Source organism: Ambystoma mexicanum, chromosome 10 (genome assembly GCF_040938575.1).
Source record: "Ambystoma mexicanum isolate Mex_15411 chromosome 10, UKY_AmexF1_1, whole genome shotgun sequence".
Classification (NCBI taxonomy): domain Eukaryota; kingdom Metazoa; phylum Chordata; class Amphibia; order Caudata; family Ambystomatidae; genus Ambystoma; species Ambystoma mexicanum.
Window position 1 is genome coordinate 1533606792 of NC_090932.1, and position 22208 is coordinate 1533628999.

The window sequence follows — 22208 nt, forward strand, 5'->3', positions numbered from 1 at the left end:
AGAGTTGCTAACAGCTTCTTTACCTAAAAAGCAAACAGCTTGTAGCCCTACTTCGATTCGTCTTTTCTATAAAGGACTTCTAAAAAAAATTGTGCAAGATGTTTACCTACCTCTAAGAAGTGCTTCAGCTCACCTAGACTTTTGCCCAATTGACATTGGCTGGCCTGGTGTTAGGGAGACCCAGCACACCCCATCTTACTATAGAGTACCGGAGAGGTTACTTAGTATCCCCTGTGTCTAGATACTCATGTAGAAGTCATATGCTACCCTTTCCTCTCGAAATGGATGGTGGCAGTGGTTTTACAACAAACTACCATGATTTTTCCCGACCGCAAACACTGGTAATGTTAAATCGTGGGAGCCATGTTTTTTAAGATGGCGTCTGAGCCCCCTTTGTTTAAACAGATCCCATCTTTTTTCACCATTTCTTTGTGAAAAGGTAATTCTAGAGTTTTGCTCTGCGTGCCAAACCTAGTTTGGTTCCTTTGTTCATTCGCCTTTGGCGGGCTTAAGGACTTAAGACCGCCTCTGGCGCCCGAGTGTCTGGGGTGGGCAGGACGTGAGGTGCCGACACTCCCTGTGCTTAGTCTCCTAGGAGACCCAAATGCACTGTGGTATGATTGGTTGACTGTCCGGCAAGGACAGCCACCCTGCTGGGTGAGTGACAGCTAGGCTGGAATGAATAAAAAGGAGTCTCTTGGCTTGGAAGGCAGAGTCGACCACTGGAACAAAAGAACCGAAGTCGAGCTTGAAGAGGACGGCTGCTGCAACTCCTGGACTGTTGGTTTGCCCGGTGAAGCCCTGCTGCAGGTCTGAATCGCTAAGTTCATCTCAACAGAGAAGCACTGAAACAACGACTTCTCCATTTGAGTTGGTGGGACCAATCGACTCAACACTAAGCCACCTGGATACCATTCTCAGAGCTAGTTGTATTTTCCTCAGAGTGCTGCAGGAAACCGAATAACCAGGGAGAGGGACATCAGTTTGTGTGCTTTACTACAGCTACTGGAATTGAAGATTTATCAAGTGCCAGCTTTTTCACCAGTCCCAGTGCAGGAGTCCCCCGATGTCCTCCCCATGACTGAGGCTCCGGAACAGCGAGATCTGTAGGAACTGCCAGGAACAGATGTCTTCAGCTGCATCTTTTTCTTCATTTGTAAGGTACTGTGAAACGAGACAGAGTACTTACCTCTCGCAGTGAAAGTGCTTGAAAATTTCACAACTAGCAGGCCCAATCAGCTTGTGACCAAACATATAATTATTTTTTACAAACTACTTCTGAGAACTTCTACAGAGACTTTACTGTTTGCTTACCAGAACCGTTTCATACTATCCAAGACTTTAAGCCCATTGACTTTGGCCTAGCCTATTGAATTGAAGGAACTCTTCTGGTGAACTCAAAGTAGCTGCACTGTCTAAGAATAATAGTAATCCTTTTATGTTCAGAACCTATTCCTTTTTGCTCCTCCTTCAAAGTATTCTGAATGCCATTTTTCTCCTTCTTCAAAGTAGTCTGAATGCCTCAAACTTAACGAGTATAGCACTGAAGTGTATATGTGTATGATATTTACCTGCCTCCTTCTAGTGAATGTTTTATAACTGACTGTTGAATAAATTAATAAGTGTTTAACCAGGAAACATTGAGTTTAAGAGCTTAAGAGTTTATTTGTACACCTGTGATTGTAGACCTCTGTGTATCATCATTACAGCTCACATTCCAACTTGAGACAAGCCTGGCTGTTCAGCGCTGCTACCAAAAACGGTCTAGTACAGACTTATACCAAAGGTTGGTTTTGCTTACACCTGTAGTCATAGTTGTCTGTAGTGGTCCCAAAGGGTACTGCATACAAACTCTGCCTAACACCTGTCTCCCTGAATGATGACTCTTCCCTCTGACTGTGCTTTTGTCTTCCTTCCAGGAAGGGGTTAACTTACTTGGCATTGGGGGTTTCAAAAGTACTTCCCTGCTTCAGAATATTTGTGTGATCTCTTGTTTATTCTAATAACCCTTTTCTTTGATACTCCTCAGTATTGCTCTAAATGTACTAGTGATATATTAATGTCCACAGTATCCTAGCTATTCAAGTCACCTGAGGGTGTAGGAAGTGTCTGTGTGCCATCACACAATGGATATTTTCTGATTTAGAGAAACTAAGTGTATTTTGAAGTGTATTTGTGTGTTGCTATCATATTGCCCCTTCTGAAGAAGGCTTATTCAAACTGACTGTTAAATTAATAATTGTTTAATCAAGAAACCTTGAGTGCAAGTTTAATTGAACACTTGTCACTGTGAATCTCTGTGTAACTACTCTACTGCTCACATTGACCCCTCTTGAGATAAGCCTGGCTGTTCAACCACACTACCAACCTGTATAGTACAGACTTATTCCAAAGGTTGGGTTCCTATTGCCAGGAGGCAAAGGTTGTTGTAGTGCACCCAAAGGGTACTGCTCCAAATCTTGCCCAAAACCCTCCATAAATGTTTTATATGTAACCGTATTGTATTTATTAATTTATTTTTCCATTTGTATAGCACACACAGTTAAGCATCAGGGCACTGGAGAAACCAGTTTCAGGTAGCCCAGAGGCAAGGATAAAATGTACTAACATACAAAGTGGTTACATTGAATACAGATCATCACAGGCAGGTAGCCCCAATAATAGGTTCAGATCCGAGTAGTCGAGTGGTGCTGCTCTACACAGCAGATGTCTGTAGAAAAGGGGGGGGGGTTGTGGGGGGCAGGTTAATTGAACAGTCAGATTATTAGGGCTTTGCGGAAGGCTCAGTAGTATTCCTCTGCCTGTTGGGCAGAAACCGGTGCAGTTCCCGTAGGGACCACTGCAAAAGGCTTAAGACTACAGGTGTTGGCAGTCAACCCAATTGGTAGCAGTCTGTACCACCCAGATGTACCTGGTAGCTGTGGCTGAGCAGCCAGACTTATCTCAAGAAGTGTTAGACAGTATATAGAGTATACAAGATAGGTACCAAAATACAGTAGCACAAGCAAACACTGACCAGAGCTTGGGTATAAAAGTACATAATTATTTATTTAAAAACACACTTTGTAAAATACACTAACATGGCAAGCAAGTTCAAGCACAGTCACTATTAATAAATATACATCCCTGATTACTTATTGAACAAGTCTTAGTTAAAACACCACTTATTTTCAGACAGAGGTGAGCGCTTAACTCAAGATGGCACTCCAATAAGTTAATTAAAAAGGGAGGGAAAAAGGCAGAATTAGGAACATACACAATACCAAAACTTTAGGAGAACCAGAGCAAGTCAGAAAAGGCAGAATCTACTGCGGAGCAAGAAAGTCATAGGCCAGGCCCACTCTTGAAGAGAGCAAGGCGGAATGTATCCAAGATCACACAGTTGAATAGTACTTTTAAAGAGTCGTTGCAAAGAGTTCAAAAAGGGTTGGCTCAAGTCAGGAAAAGTTAGTCGGACCCAAGTCACCCCAGGATAGAAAGTCAAGGATTTACGGGACACCTTGAACAGTCTGTTGCAAGGGAGACCAGGCGGGACTCAGTACCTGAAATGGTGAGAAAGCTCCAGCGGGGGCAGTTGTTCCTGGCAGCGGGTGCAAGTCGGTGTTTCGTCCAGGGGAAGAGGCGATCTCGACGTGGAGGAAAGCTGGAGGTTGTTGCACTGCCAGGGAAGAAACCAGCCACGGAGTTTCCCGGTAAAAAGGTACTACCCTTTTGTTTGCGGTAGTGGTGAAGCGTGGCTATCCAGCCGCCGGGGTGCTTGGCATGGGCGATTCGACCACGAGACGATCCAGGAAGGCGAAAAAGAGGGTGAAACGGTTATCCCCACCAGCTCAGAGGAAGAAGACTCTCCGGGATGAAGATCTTCTGTCGTTGGGAAGTGTTGAGACGGTTCAGCAGGGCTCCACCGGTGGTGTCGTCGTTGCAGGTCGGCTCAGCTTCTACCTCTTCAGATTCTTTGGTCCTGTGGCGACTTCTCAAGTTCCAGTCCCCAAAGCCCTGCTTTTATGCAGAAAACCCCCATTCATCAGCCTACCTGTCACTCAAACATGCTAAGTGGTGAGCCGGGCGGCTCACCACTGGGCCAATCACACAAGAGTGCGACTTGAGTTGCCGAGGCAACTCAGTCCAGGGTGCCTAAACCCCCCCTCCCACACATCCTGTAGACCCAGAGTGTGGCACCACTTTTGGAGGCTTCTGTGGAGAAGCCTGCCAAAAAAGTGGAACAAAGGGCTCGACTTGGGTTGGAGTTAGAGGCGAACACAAATGCCATTTTAAAACCGAGTCCTGGCAAAAAGGCCCAACCGGGGAATAAATATTAAATAAATAACCCAGCGGTATCTTTAACATTGCACCAAAAAGTGGTGCGTTTAAAATGAATGGGAAAATCCCATAGGAAATATTCCGGTGGAATATTTTGCGTGGTAACCACTGCCACCAGCCAGAAACTCGACGAGGGGGGACTGCACAGTGCCCCCTCGAAAAACAGACCCAGGGGCAATCTACCCCTACCAGTACTTCCACAATATGATGGTTTGTACTGGTTCTGTTCCCAATTTAAGACTAGTAAAGTCGATGGTGACTTTACATGCCCTGGGAGACAGTCAGTCCCAGGGTATGGAGTCTATGTTTGGGGGTCACTATGACACCCCTGTGTTACTGCACTGAGGGTGCTGTGTAACACTTACCAAAAACCACATGAAACCCTATGGAGTAAAAGACCCCATAGCCCATAAAACACATTACAAAGTCAAAGGATATCTCAAATCATGTCTAAGAGTGGGAGAAACAGAGTCTCACTCTTAGCAGGAGAAAAGAATAAACCCCAAAAATCCAGCAAAGCTGCTGGGGAACTCACTAGGTTTGGGAAATTAGCCTTAACAGAGAATTCTCCCTAACACTGCCCTTAGTGCATGTGGGAGGGAATTCCATTGCTTAGCAGCAATGACCAGGAAGCTTGACCCACCTGCTTCGGCACATTTGAACTTGGCACTTATAAAGTGTTTATTTTTCAGTACTGTATGATGTATTCTTTTGTGGTGTCTATTGGGATAATTGTTGCTCCCTACTAGCCCTTCCCTCCAGACGTTAATCCGGTCTGCTCTGCTAGATCTACAATTGGCGATTCTGGTCTTTCCTTTTGAGCGACACTTTGTTCTAACATTATGTTAGATGGTTACACAGCCTTCACCAGTGTTATGGAAACATCTTAACGCAATTCAATGAAGGAATAATGTTCTGTTAAAAACCAGAACAAGGAAAGGTGAAAAAATTGAATATTGTGACAAATGGCTTAGACCAGCCATTTTTGCCCTCTGCAATACAATGGGACGGTCAACACGCCAATGTTCTCTTTGGAAAAATCAAAACAAGAACGAGAATACAAACAAAACTCCGGACTTGAAAAATATTCACTCATGACATTGGACAACTTGAGAGCTCTGCAGGATTTTCACTTTAGATCCAAGAGACCGCAACCATAAAGTCATGAATATTGTGGAATACTTTTATGGTATCAAGAGGTAACACTGGGTGGGGAGGCGGGGGATGGGACAACGGAAACCATCACACCCAACTACCAGGCATTAACTGACATTTGGGACGCCCTCAACCTTGAACACAGAATAAGAAACCTGTCATTGCTTGCATCATCACATTCACAGGATGCAAAACCACCCCACACAGAGGATACGAGAAACAAGAACTCGATTTGCACTATCCAAACCGTAATTGGGTCAAAGTGAGTCATGTGTTGCCTGGTAGCGAGTCTGAATTTTCACTGTACTAGATGGACTGAGCAGACATGAAGGCATACAAACACTGACCTCATCAACAAGTTTGGATTGGCTACCAGTTGCAGACCTAAGCTGAGCATGAAGAGTCAGGATATGCAGAATCTGAATAAGAAGGTCTTCCGTCTCCTCGCTGTCATTGGGAGTGTCCATGAGCACCATCTTTAGGAACGGGAAAACGAAGGCAAATGCTGGAGCAGAAAGCGCAGAAGTGCCTGCAAAAGGGAGAGAGATAATTGTGATCATTCTTCTGAATATCTGAATTTCAAAACTCGAGCAGTTTGTTGGAGAGGAACTGCTGCACTTTATTGCCATAAATAAGGAGATTGGAACAGGAAAACCAAGAGCACTGGAAAATTATTAGAGTAGTTATGACAGTTTCTGGACAACCATCAGTTGTGGCAATCACAACTGACCGTACTAAGAGGCTAACATCTAGAAAGAACGGGAAGCCAAATCTCCCTTTAAGGTAAGTAACGTGGATTATAGGATGAGGCTTATGTCTTGGGTAGGGTTAGCAGGCCTCATGACACAAAAGGTACCATTAGTCCACACACTTACCTTTAGAAAGTACACCACACCAATAGATAATACATGTGTGAAAAATATGGCATACATTACTTACGGTAAGCGTAATTCTGATGCTTACATCTACTTAAATACAGATGCTTTGCATTGGCCGACATGTAGTGATAGTTGCAGAGTATTGCATGACATGTTTTCGAAGTTTGAAAAGGGATGCTGAATGGGCGCGTTTATAATATTATCCCTAGTGTGAAGTGCACTGTAACCATGGTCCTTCACGCATCAAAGTCGCTCTGATTGTTTTGTTACGGAAATGAGGGAGCACAAAGTGTATGCGCAAGTACAGGAAATTAAAGAAAAGTTGTAAGACATCTATGTATCTTCAACTCCAAGAGGGGAGGAAGGGTGGGCGCATGTAAATCCAAGCAGATACAAGCTTCAGAAATACGATTACGGTAAGTAATGTATGCCTTCTGAGGCTTGTGGATCTGCTTCGAATCGCATGCTTTGCATGGACTAGTGAGCAGTACCTGAATAAGGGAGTGTGTTCTTGGACGGTACAGCAGCAAACAGAAGTTTTAACAACGACTGACCCACATGTGAATTACTCCTTGAATGTGCATCTAACTTCAAGTAGCTGCCTTGCAAATGGCATTTACAGGTACATTTGCAATAAAGGCCACAGTAGCCCCTGTGCCTCGAGTTGAGTGTGAAAGGTCTTTTTGAGAATCCATTTCGAAATAGCCGTTTGAGACAGGATCCCCGTCTCTACCTGTGGCTATGTGTTAGGGAGAATTCTCTGTAAAGGCTAATTTCCCAAACCTAGTGAGTCCCCCAGCAGCTTTGCTGTATTTTTGGGGTTTATTTTTTTCTCCTGCTAAGAGTGAGACTTTTTCTCCCACTCTTAGGCATGATTTGAGAATGTCCTTTGACTATGTAATGTGTTTTATGGGCTATGGGGTCTTTTACTCCATAGGGCTTCATGTGTTTTTGGTAAGTGTGTTACACAGCACCCTCAGTGCAGTAACACAGGGGTATCATAATGACCCCCAAACATAGACTCCATACCCGGACTACTGTCTCCGAGGGCATGTAAAGTCACCATTGGCTTTACTAGTCTTAATTAGGAACAGAACCAGTACAAACCATCCTATTGTGGAAGTACTGGTAGGGGTAATTCGATTGCCCCTGGGTCTGTTTTCCAAGGGGGCACTGTCCACTCCCCCCTTGTCGAGTTTCTGGCTGGTGGCAGTGGATACCACGTGAAATATTCCACCAGAATATTTTTATGGGATTTTCCCATTCATTTTAAACGCACCACTTTTTGGTGCAGTGTTAAAGATACCGCCGGGTTATTTAATATTTATTCCCCGGTTGGGTCTTTTTGCCAAGAATCTGTTTTAAAATGGTGTTTGTGTTCGCCTCTGAAACTCTAACCCAAGTCGAGCCCTTTGTTCCACTTTTTGGCGGGCTTCTCCACAGAAGCCCTACAAATGGTGCCACTCTGTCTGGGGTCAACAAGATGTGTGGGAGGGGGATTAGGCACCCTGGACCGAGTTTCCTCGGCAACTCAAGTCGCACTCTTGTGTGACTGGCCCAGTGGTGAGCCGCCCGGCTCACCACTTAGCATGTTTGAGTGACAGCTAGGCTGATGAATGGGGGTTTTGCTGCACAAAAGCAGGGCTTTGGGGACTGGAACTTCAGAAGTCGCCACAGGACCTAAAGAATCCGAAGAGGGGAGAAGCTGAGCCATCTACAACGACACCACCACCAGTGGAGCCCTGCTGTACGAAACTCACCACTTTCCCAACGACAGAGGAGATCATCTTCCAGGAGAGTCTTCTTCCCTTTGAGCTGGTGGGACCAACCAGTACGCCTTTTCCGCCTCCCTGGATCGTCTCGTGGTCGAATCAGCCATGCCAAGCACCCCGGCGGCCAGATTGCCACGCTTCACCACTACCGCGAATAAAAGGGTAGTACCTTTTAACCTGGGAACTCCGCGGCCGATTTCTTCCCTGGCAGTGCAACGACCTCCAGCTGTCCTCCACGTCGAGATCTTCTCTTCCCCTAGACGAAGCCCCGACTTGCACCCGCTGCCAGGAACTGCCCCAGCTGGAGCTTTCTCACCATTTCAGGTACTGGGTCCAGCCTGGTCTCCCTTGCAACAGACTGTCCAAGGTGTCCCGTAAATCCTCGACTCTCCATCCTGGGGTGACCTCGGACCTGTTAACATTACCTTTCTGACTTGATCCAACCTCTTTTGACTTTGCTGCAAAGACTTTGAGTGCATTTCCACTGTGTGATCTTGGGCACATTCCGTCTTGCTCTCTCCAAGAGTGGGCCTGGCCTATGAACTTTTTGCTCTACAGTAGACCCTGCCTTTCTTGACTTGCTGTGTTGGTACTGTGTGTTTTTCCTATTTCTGCCTTTTCTCTCCCTTTTTAAACAAATTATTGGAGTGCCATCTATGGTTACGCGCTCACCTCTGTTTTGCTAGATAGGTGGTGTCTTAACCTAGACTTGTCGAATAATTAACTAGGGAGGTGTAAATACTTATAGTGACTGTTTGAACTTGCTTGACATATTAGTGCCAGTGTATTTTTACAAGTGTGTTTTTAAATAAATATACTTTTATGCCAAAGCTCTGGTCAGTGTTTGCTTGTGCTATTGTATTTTTAGCCCCATTGTGTTTACTCTATATACTGCCTAACTCTTCTTGGGGGAAGTCTGACTGCTCAGCCACAGCTACCAGGTAAATCTGAGTGGTGCAGACTGCTACCAATTGGTTTACTGCTAACTCCTGTAGTCTTAAAGTTCTTGCTGTGGTCCCTAAATGAACTGCACAGGTTTCTGCCTAACACTATGGAAACAAAACACTGTTAGGGGAGTTTTCCTAAAGTCCACTGTGAGGTAAGACTTTGTAAAACCATCCCAATGGTTTTTTGATAACCAATTCTTAGTATCAATCTGTACTACTCATGGAACTTTGGTAGAGTAGCAGAGCAGTCAGGCTTAGCATAAGAGGAAGATGTGAGTTATCAGGTAATAATATCGCCATATATATGGTCGCCGTAAATAATATCGCCGGGAAAATGTTGTGGCAATATTATTTAGGTGACCATATATATGGGGACAGGGGCAAAATAAAAAAATGTAAATAAAAAATTTTGGGGTTTGCGGGGGTGTCCCCCGCATGTTCCATGCAATAATGTCGCCACAAAAAAACCGCCATTTTTCGGCGATATTTTTGCATGGCGAGATTTTTGTGGCGACATTATTACATGGAACCAGATGTGAGCTGTAGGTAAGTACGCTGAACCTAGTTAGTAATGCAATTCAAAAACAATTGCACATAAATATATATTCAAATATATATTATATGTACACAAGATCTACTTTTATACAATTAGCACATCAAACCAACCACATAGGAATAATTGTTTGTTTATTTTATATAGCGCTCCGGACCCAGGAGTAAAAGGGCGCTTGCAGTGGCAGGTTACAGAAGTACAATACATACAGGTTATGCAGTTAACAAAAAATGGGGTAATATACAATATACAACATATACAATCAGTAATATTTAAAGCAAACAGTTGAACCTATATATGGATTGTACAGTATATACAATTGGTGCTGTGCTTAGTCTGTCTTGGGAATGGTTTTATCCAGTAGCCAATGTTAGGCAGAAACCTGTGCAGTTCCCTTAGGGAACACTGCAAAAGATTTAAGACTACAGGTGTTGGCAGTAAACCCACTTGGTAGCAGTCTGTACCACCCAGATTTACCTGGTATCTGTGGCTGAGCAGTCAGACTTCCCTCAAGAAGAGTTAGGCAGTATGCAAAGTATACACAATAGGCACTCAGATACAACAATACAAGCAAACACTGACCAGAGCTTGGGTATCAAAGTATATAATTATTTATTTAAAAACACACTGTTGAAAACACTCCAGCACTCTTATTGTAAAATATTCTAAACACAGTTACTATTATAATATATACAACCCTTTTTCCTCATCAGATAAGTCACAGTAAAACACCACTTATTTTCATACAGAGATGAGCGCTTAACTAGATTGCACTCCGAAAGGCTTGTGAGAAAGGGAAGGAAAAAGACAGACTATGGAAAGGTACACCACTTCAAGATTCAGGAACACTATTAGCAAGGCAGAAGAACAAAATTAACTGGTGAGCCAAAGTCCAAAGGCTGGGCCCCCTCTTAGAGAGAGAAGAGCACAAATGCGCCCAAGATCACACAGCTACACTAGGCTTAGAAAGTCTTGCAGAGGGTTCAAAAAGAGTTTAGAGAGGCTTAGGAAAGTTTAGCCAGGGTGTCCCAGGCTAACCCAGGTTCGAAAGCCGGGGGCTAAATCTACCCCGTACAGTCGGTAGCAAGGGAAGCCAGGCGGGACACGGTACCTTAAGTGGGAAGGATCCTCCAGCGGTGGCAGTTGTTCCTGGTAGTGGGTGCAAGTTGCGTCGTCGTCCAGGGGAAGAGAAGATCTCGACTTGGAGGAAAGATGAAGGTCATTGCACTACCAGGGCAGAAACCAGCCGCAGAGTTTTCCGGTTAAAGGTGGTACCTTTGTTTCGCGGTCGTGGTAAAACATGGTATCCTGGTTGCCCGGGTGCTTGGCACGGGCAAGGCGGCAACGAGGTACGTCGGGAAAGCGAAAAGACGGTGAAACTGGTTATCCCCACCAGTCAAAGGAAGAAGACTCTCCGGCGGGAGATCGCCTCTGTCGTTGGGAAAAGTGGTGAGGCAGTCCAGCAGGGCTCCACCGGTGGTGGTGTCGTGGCAGGTCGGCTCAGCTTCTCCCTCGTCGGATTCTTAGGTCCTGTGGCGACTTCTGAAGCTCCAGTCCCCAAAGCCCTGCTTTTATGCAGCAAACCCCCATTCACTCAGCCTAGCTGTCACTCAAACATGCTAAGTGTTGAGCCGGCCGGCTCACCACTTGGGCCAATCAGGATGGAGTGTGACTTGAGTTGCCTACGCAACTCAGTCCAGGGTGCCTAAATTTCCCTCCACCCCTCCTAAGTACCCCAGACAGAGTGGCACCACTTTGGAGGGCTTCTGTGGAGAAGCCCGCCAAAAAGTGGAACAAAGGGCTCGACTTGGGTTGGAGTCACAGAAGAGAACACAAATTCCATTTTAGAATCAAGTTTTGGCAAAAAATACCAACCGGAGAATTAATATTAATTAAATAAACCGACGGTACGTTCTAGGCTACCGTAAATAATTAAATAAAGATAGTAGCCTAAAACAATGGGAAATCCCATAGGAAAATATTCACGGTTGAATTTAAAAAGTAGTATCCACTGCCACCAGCCAAAACTCGATCAGGGGGGACGGAGACGTGCCCCCTCGACTAACAGACCCAGGGGCAATTGAATTGCCCCAGCCAGTACGTCCACAATATGATGGTTTGTACTGGTTCTGTTCAGAATGTAAGACTAGTAAAGTCAATCGTGACTTTACATGCCCTGGGAGACAGTAGTCAGTCCCAGGGTATGGAGTCTATACTGGGGGGGTCACTATGACACCCCTGTGTTACTGCACGGAGGGTGCTGTGTCACACACATCACAAAAACACATGAAGCCCTATGGAGTAAAAGACCCCATAGCCCATTAAACACATCTAGATTCAAAGAAACACACTCAAATCATGCCCAAGAGTCAGGGTAAAAGAGTCTCACAGTTGAGGGGCAAGGACCGTGAAACTTGTGCCCCCGGCTTTTTCAGAGGTATATCTGGGCACATTGAGGCAGAGAGTGTTGGACGATCTAGTCATTCTGGTGCTCTGCTTTGGGGGGCTAGGTGGTTTAGGGCTTTGTAGGTGAGGAAGAGGGTTTTTAAGTCAATTTTTTGTTGAATGGATAGCCATTTGCAGGAAATTCTTATGTGGGAGATGTGCTCTTGCCTAGGGATGTTACGTGCTGCTTGTAGCGCATTGTTTTGGAGAACCTGAATTTTATTAATTATGACTTGGTTGGCTCCTAGGTAGAGGCTATTGCAGTAGTCAAGCTTCGATTGTATGAGGGCCCTGGCCAGTGTAAGGCAACTATTTGTGGATAGGAAGGGTCTGCAGTCCCTAATTAGTTTTCCAATGTAGGCGGTGTCTGAGGCGGTCATGTTGACTTGTTTAGAGAGGTTGGTGTTTGCATCGAGGTAGAAACCTAATGTTTTCACGTTTTTAACAACTGGGATGATGTTACCATCGATGATGAACTTGGAGTAGTCGGGACTAAGTTTAAGTAGGTTATTGGTAGATCTGACTAGGAGGAGCTCAGTCTTATCATTCAGGCAGAGGCCGTGTGTGGCCATCCATGCCTGAATGATAGAGAAGATTTTGTTGATCCTAGTGGCGTTGTCGTTGCCAGTGATGGTGAGGAGTATCTGGGTGTCATCTGCGTAGTTGGTGTAGGTGACACCCAGATGGTCCAGTTTATCAAAGAGAGGCTTTGTAAAGATGTTATAGAGGGTGGGGGAGACGAGATCCTTGTGGGGCACCGCAGGTAATGGGGATGGGGTCTGCGGCAGCCGTAGATGTGAAGACTCATGGTCCTGTTGGCTAAGAAGGATTGTATCCACAGCAGAGGGGGCGAAGTGGGCAGCAGATGATAGGTGGTTGCAGAGTATTTGGTGGTCAACCAGGTCAAAGGCTGCTGAGAGGTCTAGAAGGAGTAGTATAGCTGCTTTATATTTGTCTTTGATGTCATCAATCTGACTTTTAAGGTCAACAAGGGCAGTTTCTGTACCATGTTGAGGTCGAAAGCCAGACTGACGCAAGCCTAGCAATTGATTGGACTCTAGGTAATCTTGAATTTGCAAGTAGGCGACTGTCAAGGATTTTTAGGAGGAAGGGGACCGTGGTGATAGGCCTATAGTTGGTGGGGATGGCAGGGTCAAGGGATTGTTTTTTTTAGAAGAGGGAGAACCCATGACTGTTTCAAGTTGTTGGGTACAGAATTGGACGAGAAGGATAGGTTTATAAGTTTGGAGATGAAGGGGGATAGGTCCCTCGCAGCATCTTTAATGATCTGGGCGGGGCAACTATCCCGTTTGCAGTTGGAGGGTTTGAGGGATGCTATAATTTTTTTGGACTTCGGGAATAGTGACCATTATGAACGTGAAGCCGGGTGTAGCATTGGTAGGGGTGGATGTGCTAGAGGTGGAGTCATTGTTGGAGAGTTGTACTCGTTTGGCCTCGATGTTAGTGTGAAGCCCAGTAATTTTGTTGGCCAGAGCATTTTGGATGCTAGTGCACCATGGCTTGTCTTTCATGCAGGTGTCGGTCGGTGGGTTGGGGTTTTCTAGCTCCCTCAAAATGGTGAAGAGTTCTTTGGCGGAGGATTGTGCATTGTTGATTCTAACATTGTAGGCTTCCTTTTTGGTGCGGATTATCTCTTTCTTGTAATAGGAGGAGATGGTCATGAGATTAGTTTTGTTTTCAGCTGAGGGAGTTGTTTTCCATAGGGTTTCCATCTTAGCTTTCTGTTTTCGGAGTATTTTGAGTTCAGGTGTGTACCAAGAGTTCAGGTGAGCTCTGGGTTTACCTTTGCGTAGCTTTAGTGGGGCAACGGCATCGATGGCAGTAGTCATGGCGTCATTGTAGGTGTTAACTAGGAGGTTAACGTCAGCAGTGGCTGGGATCATGTTTAGGAGGGGGAGGACCAGTGGCGTGATGGTCTCCGCCTTAATATTGTGCTCGTTTCTAGTCGGGCAGGCTGGTGCGTGGGGGTCCTGCTTGGGGTTGGGGTTGTTAATGTTAATGTCGAATGGTATGAGGGAATGGTCAGTCCATACCAGAGGTTGTGGGGCTTTGCAAATGATATTGCAGTTATGGGCTGCGACCCAATCAATAGTTCTGCCTTTCTGATGGGTGGGTAGAGTGATGATTTGAGTAAAGTCATGCTCAGATAAGGCGTTGGCTAGGGAGGCGGCAGTGGTGTCGTTAGGGTTGTTATACCCTAGATTAAAGTCTCCTAGAATGATGTTTTGGGAGTGGGGCTTAGAGTTCTCGGCTATGAGGGAGGGGATGTCCTCTTCAAAAGTACCTGTATGGCCTGGGGGTCTGTATATGAGTTGCATAGCAATTGAACTCTTTGGTGAGGTTTGTATTTTAATGGTGAGGTGCTCGCATGATTTTAGAGGGAGGGATGTAATGGATCTAAAGTCGAGTGAAGATTTGAATAGGAATGCTACACCTCCTCCGCGAGCATTGGGTCTGTCGGCTCTGAGGATTGAGTATTTGTCAGGAATAGCAAGAGTTAGGTAGGGTCCTGCTGCTTCATGTAGCCATGTCTCTGTGGTAGCAAGGAAGTCGAGATCTGCTGAGAGGATAATGTCAGCGATTTCGGTAGGGTGAGCAGCTAGGGGGATCTGACATTTAGGGATGCCGTGTTAGTGGCATTAGCACTATTCTTATTGGTGGCCTTGGTCGTGGGTGTTGTGGGCACCTTCCAGGTTGTGGTGTGGAGTCTAAGGCCAAGTCTCTTGTGGCGCGCAGAGAAGGAAGGGTTAGTAGTGGGGCAGTATCCTTGTGGCTTGGGAGGGTTGGTGACAGTGTGGTCATTTTTGGTAGGGTTGGTAATGTTGGGTATGGTGTTAGCTGGTTTGGCGCTGACATTTGCAATGTGGTATTGGTGAGTAGTGTGTGGTAAAGGTGGTAGGGTAGGCAGGAAGGGTGTGGGACAGGAATACTTTTCAAAGGCCACTGCTTAGTTTGTAGTTGCTCGTGGGTACAATTGCTTTTGACATTAATGACAGTTTGTTAGGTAAGAAATGGTGCAGTCACACTTGTGTGAGACTACACAAGACTTATCTGTTTGGTATTGGGTAACTCACCTTTTGGTATAGGTATGTACTACACAAGTTGGTAGTGTGACTGAGCAGCCAAGCCTTTCTCAAGTGTTGTAAAAGTGAGCTGAAGAGCTGTACATATGAAATCAGTCAATACAAGTAACCAAGTAAAACCTACACTCAAGGTTTCAGTTATAATTAATTATTCATGTAGCATCAGTTTTAAATAAGCATTCTTTAAAAAGGCACTTTATAACAGTTAAAGTCATCTTTGGAAATACTTTACAGAATCAAAGCTGGTGAATATTGTTTGGATATGCTCAATACAATTCTCCTACACCCTGAAGTGAATTTAATTACAAGGATAGTATTTGCGTTTATATATCACGCCAATTTACTTTGTAGACTCTGGGTTGCAGAAAGGATGGATTAGGGAAAATAAAAATGTTAGAACAGCTCCTTACAAAAGGTGAGGACAACTGAATCCTCCAATGAAATCTAGGTAAGCTTTTCCAGCAGTAACATTATCCAACAAGCTACAACCTATAGAGGGAAAAGCAATGCCAAAGTCAATGGATTTAGACAAGTGCCTTAAGTGAGCCAAGACAGCCAAAGTCATTGGGGTAAAGTCTATAGCTTTGATGCACTTCTTGGATACACGTTTTTCACAAAGTCAGATTGTTCAAAAGGAAAAAAAAAACTAAGATACACAAGCTGTTAGGCATGTGCAAAGGGCAGTGGAAATCAACTCCAAAAGTTAAGCAAGTACACTTCTCAAGTGAGACAGCACGACTTAAGGCAAGAAAGTAAGTACCTCCAAACCCAAACAGTACCCATGGTTAGAAGAAAAGTGGTCCAGCTGGATTCAGTCTTGCTTCAGCTATGCAAACCCGGGATGCTGAGCCTCAGTGGTGGGGACAAGAGGGAGGACGCCTGACAGAATTCGGGGGTTTCCTGCAGCAGTACTTGGGAAGGTCATCGGTAGCTATGGACTCTTCAAATCAGCAGCACTTTTCGGTTTCAGCGCTTCACAAACAGCACTGCAGAACAAATCTCTGGTTGGACTTTCCTTGCTCCCTCGGTTCTGGACTCTGGATCGAGATTTCCTGCTTCGGGAGTGTCCTTAGGAGGCTCCTGGAGCTTTTGGCTGGATTTGTTCCGCAGCAGACGTTGCACTCGACTATGGATACTCGACCACTGGAATTGGCCTTCTGCAGCAACGGAGGCGCACAGCAAGTCGGGGAGTGCGCCAAAATGGAGTTGGTCTCAGGGTTAGTTGGTCCCACTAACCCAAGGGAAGAAGTCACAATTTCGGCTTCGGATGTTTCTTCCCGTGGTCGACTGCCTCTGGTCCCAAAACCCTTGCCTTTTAAGCAAGTTGTCCCATTCATGCACAGCCTAGGCTGTCGCACACAGCAGGGTGGCTGTCCATTTAGGATAGCCAGCAGACCAATCAGTGCTATTTTTGTTCAGGCACTCCTAGAGACAAAGGACAGGGGAGTTTCGGGAACCTCTTCACTTACTGCCCTTCCAGACACACTGCTGTCAGGGGCGGGCTTCAGGGCTGATGCCTGCCGAAGGCAAAACACACAGAGGGCTCAAATCTGCACAAAGTAAAAGTCAAGCAAGACCTCTTTTTATTTGTATTTGGTTTAAATTAAACCTTTACAAAATGTTTTCCAATTAAAAGAAACAAAAACAAATAAAAGGGGAAGATGGCAGAAAGAATACAATTTAAAAAGAATGCAATTCATCACAAAAAGTATGAATACAGGACGATATACATTCTCAAATGTAAACATTTTCCTCATTCTAATTCATTTAAGCAATTAAAAACAATCCTGATACAGAAGCAAAGAGAAGGACTTCTCTAGTCGAGGCGAATTTGGAGATTCAGCACAGCAGCAGGGCTTCACCGGGCAAACCAACAGTCCAGGCTTGGCAGCAGGCGTGTCTACCAAGTTCTTCTTCGGATTCCTTCGTCCAGTGGTCGACTCTGCCTTCCAAGCCAAAAAGCCTTGCCTTTTATGCAAGTTTCTCCCATTCATTCCAGCCTAGCTGTCAATCACACAACGGGGTGGCTGTCCTTGCCGGACAGCCAGCTGGCCAATCACCTTTCAGTGCATTCCTGTAACCAAGGGGATTAAGTACAGGGAGTTTTGGGTCCTCACTCACTTCCTTCCTTCCCCTGCCAGACACCCTGGAGCCAGAGGCAGGCTTCACTCGTGAATCCCGCCAAAGACAAAGCGAACAGACTTGCAGAGTAAACCTCAAGAAGGACCTTTCCAGCAAGAAATGGCGAAAAAAGAAGACCGGGAACATTTTGACAAAAACGGCACCCATGGGTGCTTTCCTGCAGCTGCGAATGCAGCACAAAGAAAAAACCTACCACAGTAGTTAAAAGTAAATCACTGCCACCAGCCATTAATTGTAGAAAGGTTAACATAAAAATGTTACATGAGAAACTAGACAAAGGGGATACCAAGAAACCCCTCCAGCACCCTATTGTAAGATAGTGTGTGCTGGGTCTAGAAAGTTACAAATGTAAGTAAAGTCAATTTTACTTCACTGCTCTTGGAAAAAGTAGTTTAAAGTCTTCCCTGTGCCACTGCACTGAACGTGCTGTGTGCCACAATGTAAAAAGATGCTGCCTACGGAGTTTGTCAGACTCCACAAACAAAATAAAACCCAGAGTCCAAATCACAAAAAATATATGAGTGGGAAAGGGGCATCACTCTCTCCAGGTTAAAAATTAATGAAAAGTCCAAAAAAAACAGTAAAGTTGCTGGGGGTCTCTAAGATAGAATGGAATTAGCACATTTCTGAGAATTCTCCCCAACAGTCTTATTCTCACACAGAGAGTTACAGATTTCCCAAGGAGTATCTTGAAATGAACAATTAGTATTAAAATCCCCCACAACAATGATCTTTGCATTTGGGCATCTGGAGGTCCATTCATCAATACATCGACTCACTGCTTTTACAAAGCAGTTGATCGCCGAGATTCCTTTGAGCTAATAGATGTTAATAAATAATATCTCAAATTTATTTTCTGAAGAGAAAAGCTCCACACCCATTGCACCAAAAGGAAGATTTTCAGACAAAGACCCAGTCAGGCCTAAAGCACTATCCACTGCAATCAGCAATTACCCCCTTACTGGGCTTTGCAGCTTGAGTAACTTTTTGAAAACCATCTAGAACTAGTACTGAGGTCAACAAGGTCTCCTGTACAATTGCCCTCTCTTAATTTGGACAGACACTCTAGGTTAGCACATAAATGTCTGCTCCCACAAGTATTCCAACATTTGACAGATAAATTGATGTTTCTATTCCCCGTTCCAACACGTTCCAACATTGCTCAAGGGACCAACTTGCGCCACAAAGTTGATGGACTGCAGCCCAGTCTATTTTACTCTTAGGTAACTGATCATCTACCCTTCCAGATCTACTAATTTAATTGCCATTTGAGTGCACGACAATTTGCAGATTTTCTCTAAAACCTAATGAGCCCCCTTCTTCCATTTTTATGGGCGAACTTCAAAACCTAAATCTAGAAGGAGTGTTCATTGAGAAAGGATATGTTCCTTAACTAAAGTGGACATCTGATAAATAATGCATCTATCCAGATGTGTCTTATCCAGCAAAAACCACTCTCTCAATATCAGTGGAGCTTAGCAGAGAAAGGCAGGAATTTCAGCAAAAATCAAAAGAATGTTTGATCTATTGAGACAGATCAGCAAATCTTGGCCCAGTACCAATGTCATGTCCAGTCTTAGATTCTTCTTACTCCCTTTAAAGACATTCATTCACCCCCTCATGTTAATTTTCAACCACCCACCTCTTCTGTCTCTGCCCCTCTGGCATGTTGTAAAATACTATAATTGCCCTGTTTGAAATTGGGCCGCTCAAACGAGCAATCCTGTGGAGCATAGCTATTTGGAACATGCAGTGGTTGAAATAGATCGCTCACACCAGAAGCCAGAGAAGGATACATATTCGATGGTAATGAACTAGCCATCTGCGTTTCAATTATACCCGATTCTGTTGGCAGAACAGACATTCCATGATGTGTATTTGCTGAAACCTGATCTGTTTTAACCATGTCCATTTTTATCGAACATAGTGATCTCATAAGGCAGTCTCTTCTGCCAGTCAAATTCCCAACATCTCCATCCGGGCAACCCGCATAGAAGCATCGCCTGGGTGGTATCTCCCCGCTAACCTCACCTTCACCAACTCGATTTTTTAGTGTTGGCAAAGTAGAGGGGCATGGTAGAGACTTCTCCATAATAGCAGGGAGAGTCTGTACACCGACTTGATGCCCAAGGTCTGGCCCATTCCCTCTGCTGACCAACCCTTGGGCTGCCACATTTGTTCTCCCACTCATGCATACAGCCAGTTGTCGGCCCACGATCAAATCTTTTCCATCTATTTCCAAAGGAGCAAAAAAAATCAATCGGAAGGTGGTCAGTCTGTATATTACAGTCCATAGTTTTAGTGGTCACCTTCACAGTTGGAAATTGAGCACCTTCTTCCAAAAGAGGACACATTAGACTTAAAGAATGGTTTATAATTTAGTCTAATATTGTTGACGTAGTTTCCTTTGCAAGGATTTTTTTTAATGAGCTTGTTAACTTTTCCTTGCAATGGAGCATTTGCAATTAGTTCAACTGATTCTTCAATACCCTCGGTTTTTTCTGGCGGGACTTCCTCCTCAACACGTTCTGCGTGCATCGATACACCATGTTCTCCCAATGAGTCAGACCTCATTATCCCTTGATTCAATTTGTGGGGCAAATATGTAATTTATTTGCCCCACCTTGGACCCATCCATGAATAATTTCCAGGGATTTGATCGAGAGCTGTGGAGATAGTTGGATCAGAGATCTCTATTAACTATCTCATCATTACTCACAGTTTTGGTAGGCCCCTCAGCTTGAGGAACTGTCAGGACGCATATGCCATCTCCAATCGGTCGAAAACGAAGTTCAGAACCTATGAGATAGAGTTTAGAATTAACTTCCATCAGGAAGTTTGCTGATTTCACCTCGTCCCAAATATTGTTATAGAGGGATACAAAGGAACTCAATACCATGTTGAGAGGTGAGACCGTTGGATGGGTCAGACAAATTCTCTCATCAGCTTCCTTCAATGTGTGGTGCAAAACTGGGTTTTCATATCGTTCTTCGTCAACCACTGAATGGTCTATATCAATATGTGCATGGCTATCCAGATCATTATTGATAGAATATTTGTCAATAAGATTTGTAAGGTCACATGGGGAGCCATGCACTGATGCATCGAATGTTTGTTGTATCACACTATTAACATCCTCATACTGAGTCAGTTTGTCATGTTCTTGAACTTGATCTGCAAATTAGATTATGCCAATGTCAGTTAAGTCTTTATGACCACCAAGATTTTTTTGTAGAGCCATGATTGAATGATCCAGCATAGCTTTTCCCCGAGCCACAGGTAGATCTTTCAGTTCAGTACTTGTTGCGTTTGTGACAAAGTAGAGATCCAGATAGCGCTGGCCTGAAATAGGCCAGAGTGCTGCATTCACTTTTAGGGTTTTAAATGAAGCCAAAGATTTATTGTGAATAATTTTAATCAGTCTTTCTGGTTTCTAAATTCACATTGCAAGATGATATTGATAATATTTTTCCCATATCTGTTATGGCAGGATTAAACTGATCATCCATTGAGGGACTGGTCGGCAGGGGTAAAGCTACTGCGCACCTGGTCCGATGGCTCAAAGACGATAATAGGTGGAGAAAACCGACATAGTGATGTTGACACCTGTGGTGTTTGTACCACTTGATTATTGTCACAAAGAGGAGATAGTCAATAAGTACCACCTGTGATGCAGTAAAACCGGGATCCATTATCAGCTCTTGACCCGATTGACTGCGCAGGCCAGTTCGCATGATGATATAATAGAGCCGGTTTATCTCAATATACAAACAGGCAGTGCCTATTGTAGAACAGCTACACAAAGGTCCTAGTGAGATTTGACCACTTGTAAGTGGAAACAGCTAGTCCAGATCAAAAGGGATCTAAGTCCCAACAGTCTCTGGTTAGTAGGAATCACACACTCCTACCGCAGCTTAACTGCACACCGATTAGATCCAAAAGAATCTCCCAGGTCAAAAGGAAACAAAGTCCCAACAGTCTCTGGGGAAGTTTCAGAGTAGGAATGTTTTATTCGTTTATATCAGCAGGCTAGAGTTTCAAATTTAGCCAGATCAGTCTCTACTGTAGCAAAACAAATACCCACGCAATCTCCAAAACATGATGCCCAAGATGATTAATAGCAAGAGTAGCGCTCTGCAATGTGGAAAAACACGTGTGCAACCATGTGTGCAGCCAGCAATAGAAAAACAGCTGCTTACCAATTGTTACGCCACTCGTACTTCTGCTTGTTCTCCGATTTTAATATATGGGGTCAATTTAACGGAAGGAGGAGCCACTGGAACTGCTTGCCGTACACTGTTCTAACGTAACACGCTCGTTACTAAACTTTTCAAAGATGTAGAAATGTCAAAGTGTAGATGTTGGAAACAGAAGTAAAGCAAACTTGCAGACTGCAGACTACAACACTTAGCGTCCCGCTTCGTGATCCGCAAGTCTTTAAACACAAAGTTGCAGGCGGGGCCTGCTTCACAATGTGAACAGCAAGGAAACACTCAGGTTGGGAGGAAAAACAGCACACAGACTGCTTCAGACTAACACTTCGAGAAAGACCTCACAAACAGAAAATGGTGAAAAAAGGAAAACGGTCCATTTTGACAAAATGGAAGCCCACGGGTGCTGTACTGCAGCTCAGGGTTCAACCTGTGGTAAAAAAGCACAATGAACATTTAACCACTGCCACCAGCCATTTAAAGTAGCGAGGGTAACAGAAAATGTTAGAGAAGGAAGGATAAGGGGTTACTAGGTATCCCACCCAGCACTCTACATAAGATGCTGTGTGCTGGACCTACAAAGAGAAAAGGTAAGTAAGATCAACTTCACCTTACTATTCTTCGGAACAGTAGTTCACCCAAGAAAAGGTATTTAAAACTGTAAGAGCAATCCAAAGGAAT

At 44.5% G+C, this 22208-nt stretch overlaps 1 protein-coding gene across 1 annotated transcript in view; it reads right to left on the minus strand.

The window, feature by feature from the left end:
* GCN1 (GCN1 activator of EIF2AK4) overlaps window positions 1–22208 on the minus strand; it is a 1783851-nt gene that overhangs the window by 793483 nt on the left and 968160 nt on the right. Inside the window, exon 26 of the mRNA XM_069619734.1 lies at window positions 5823–6004. Within this exon, the coding sequence (XP_069475835.1) occupies window positions 5823–6004 (182 nt within the window). The remainder of the gene's footprint in view (window positions 1–5822; window positions 6005–22208) is intronic.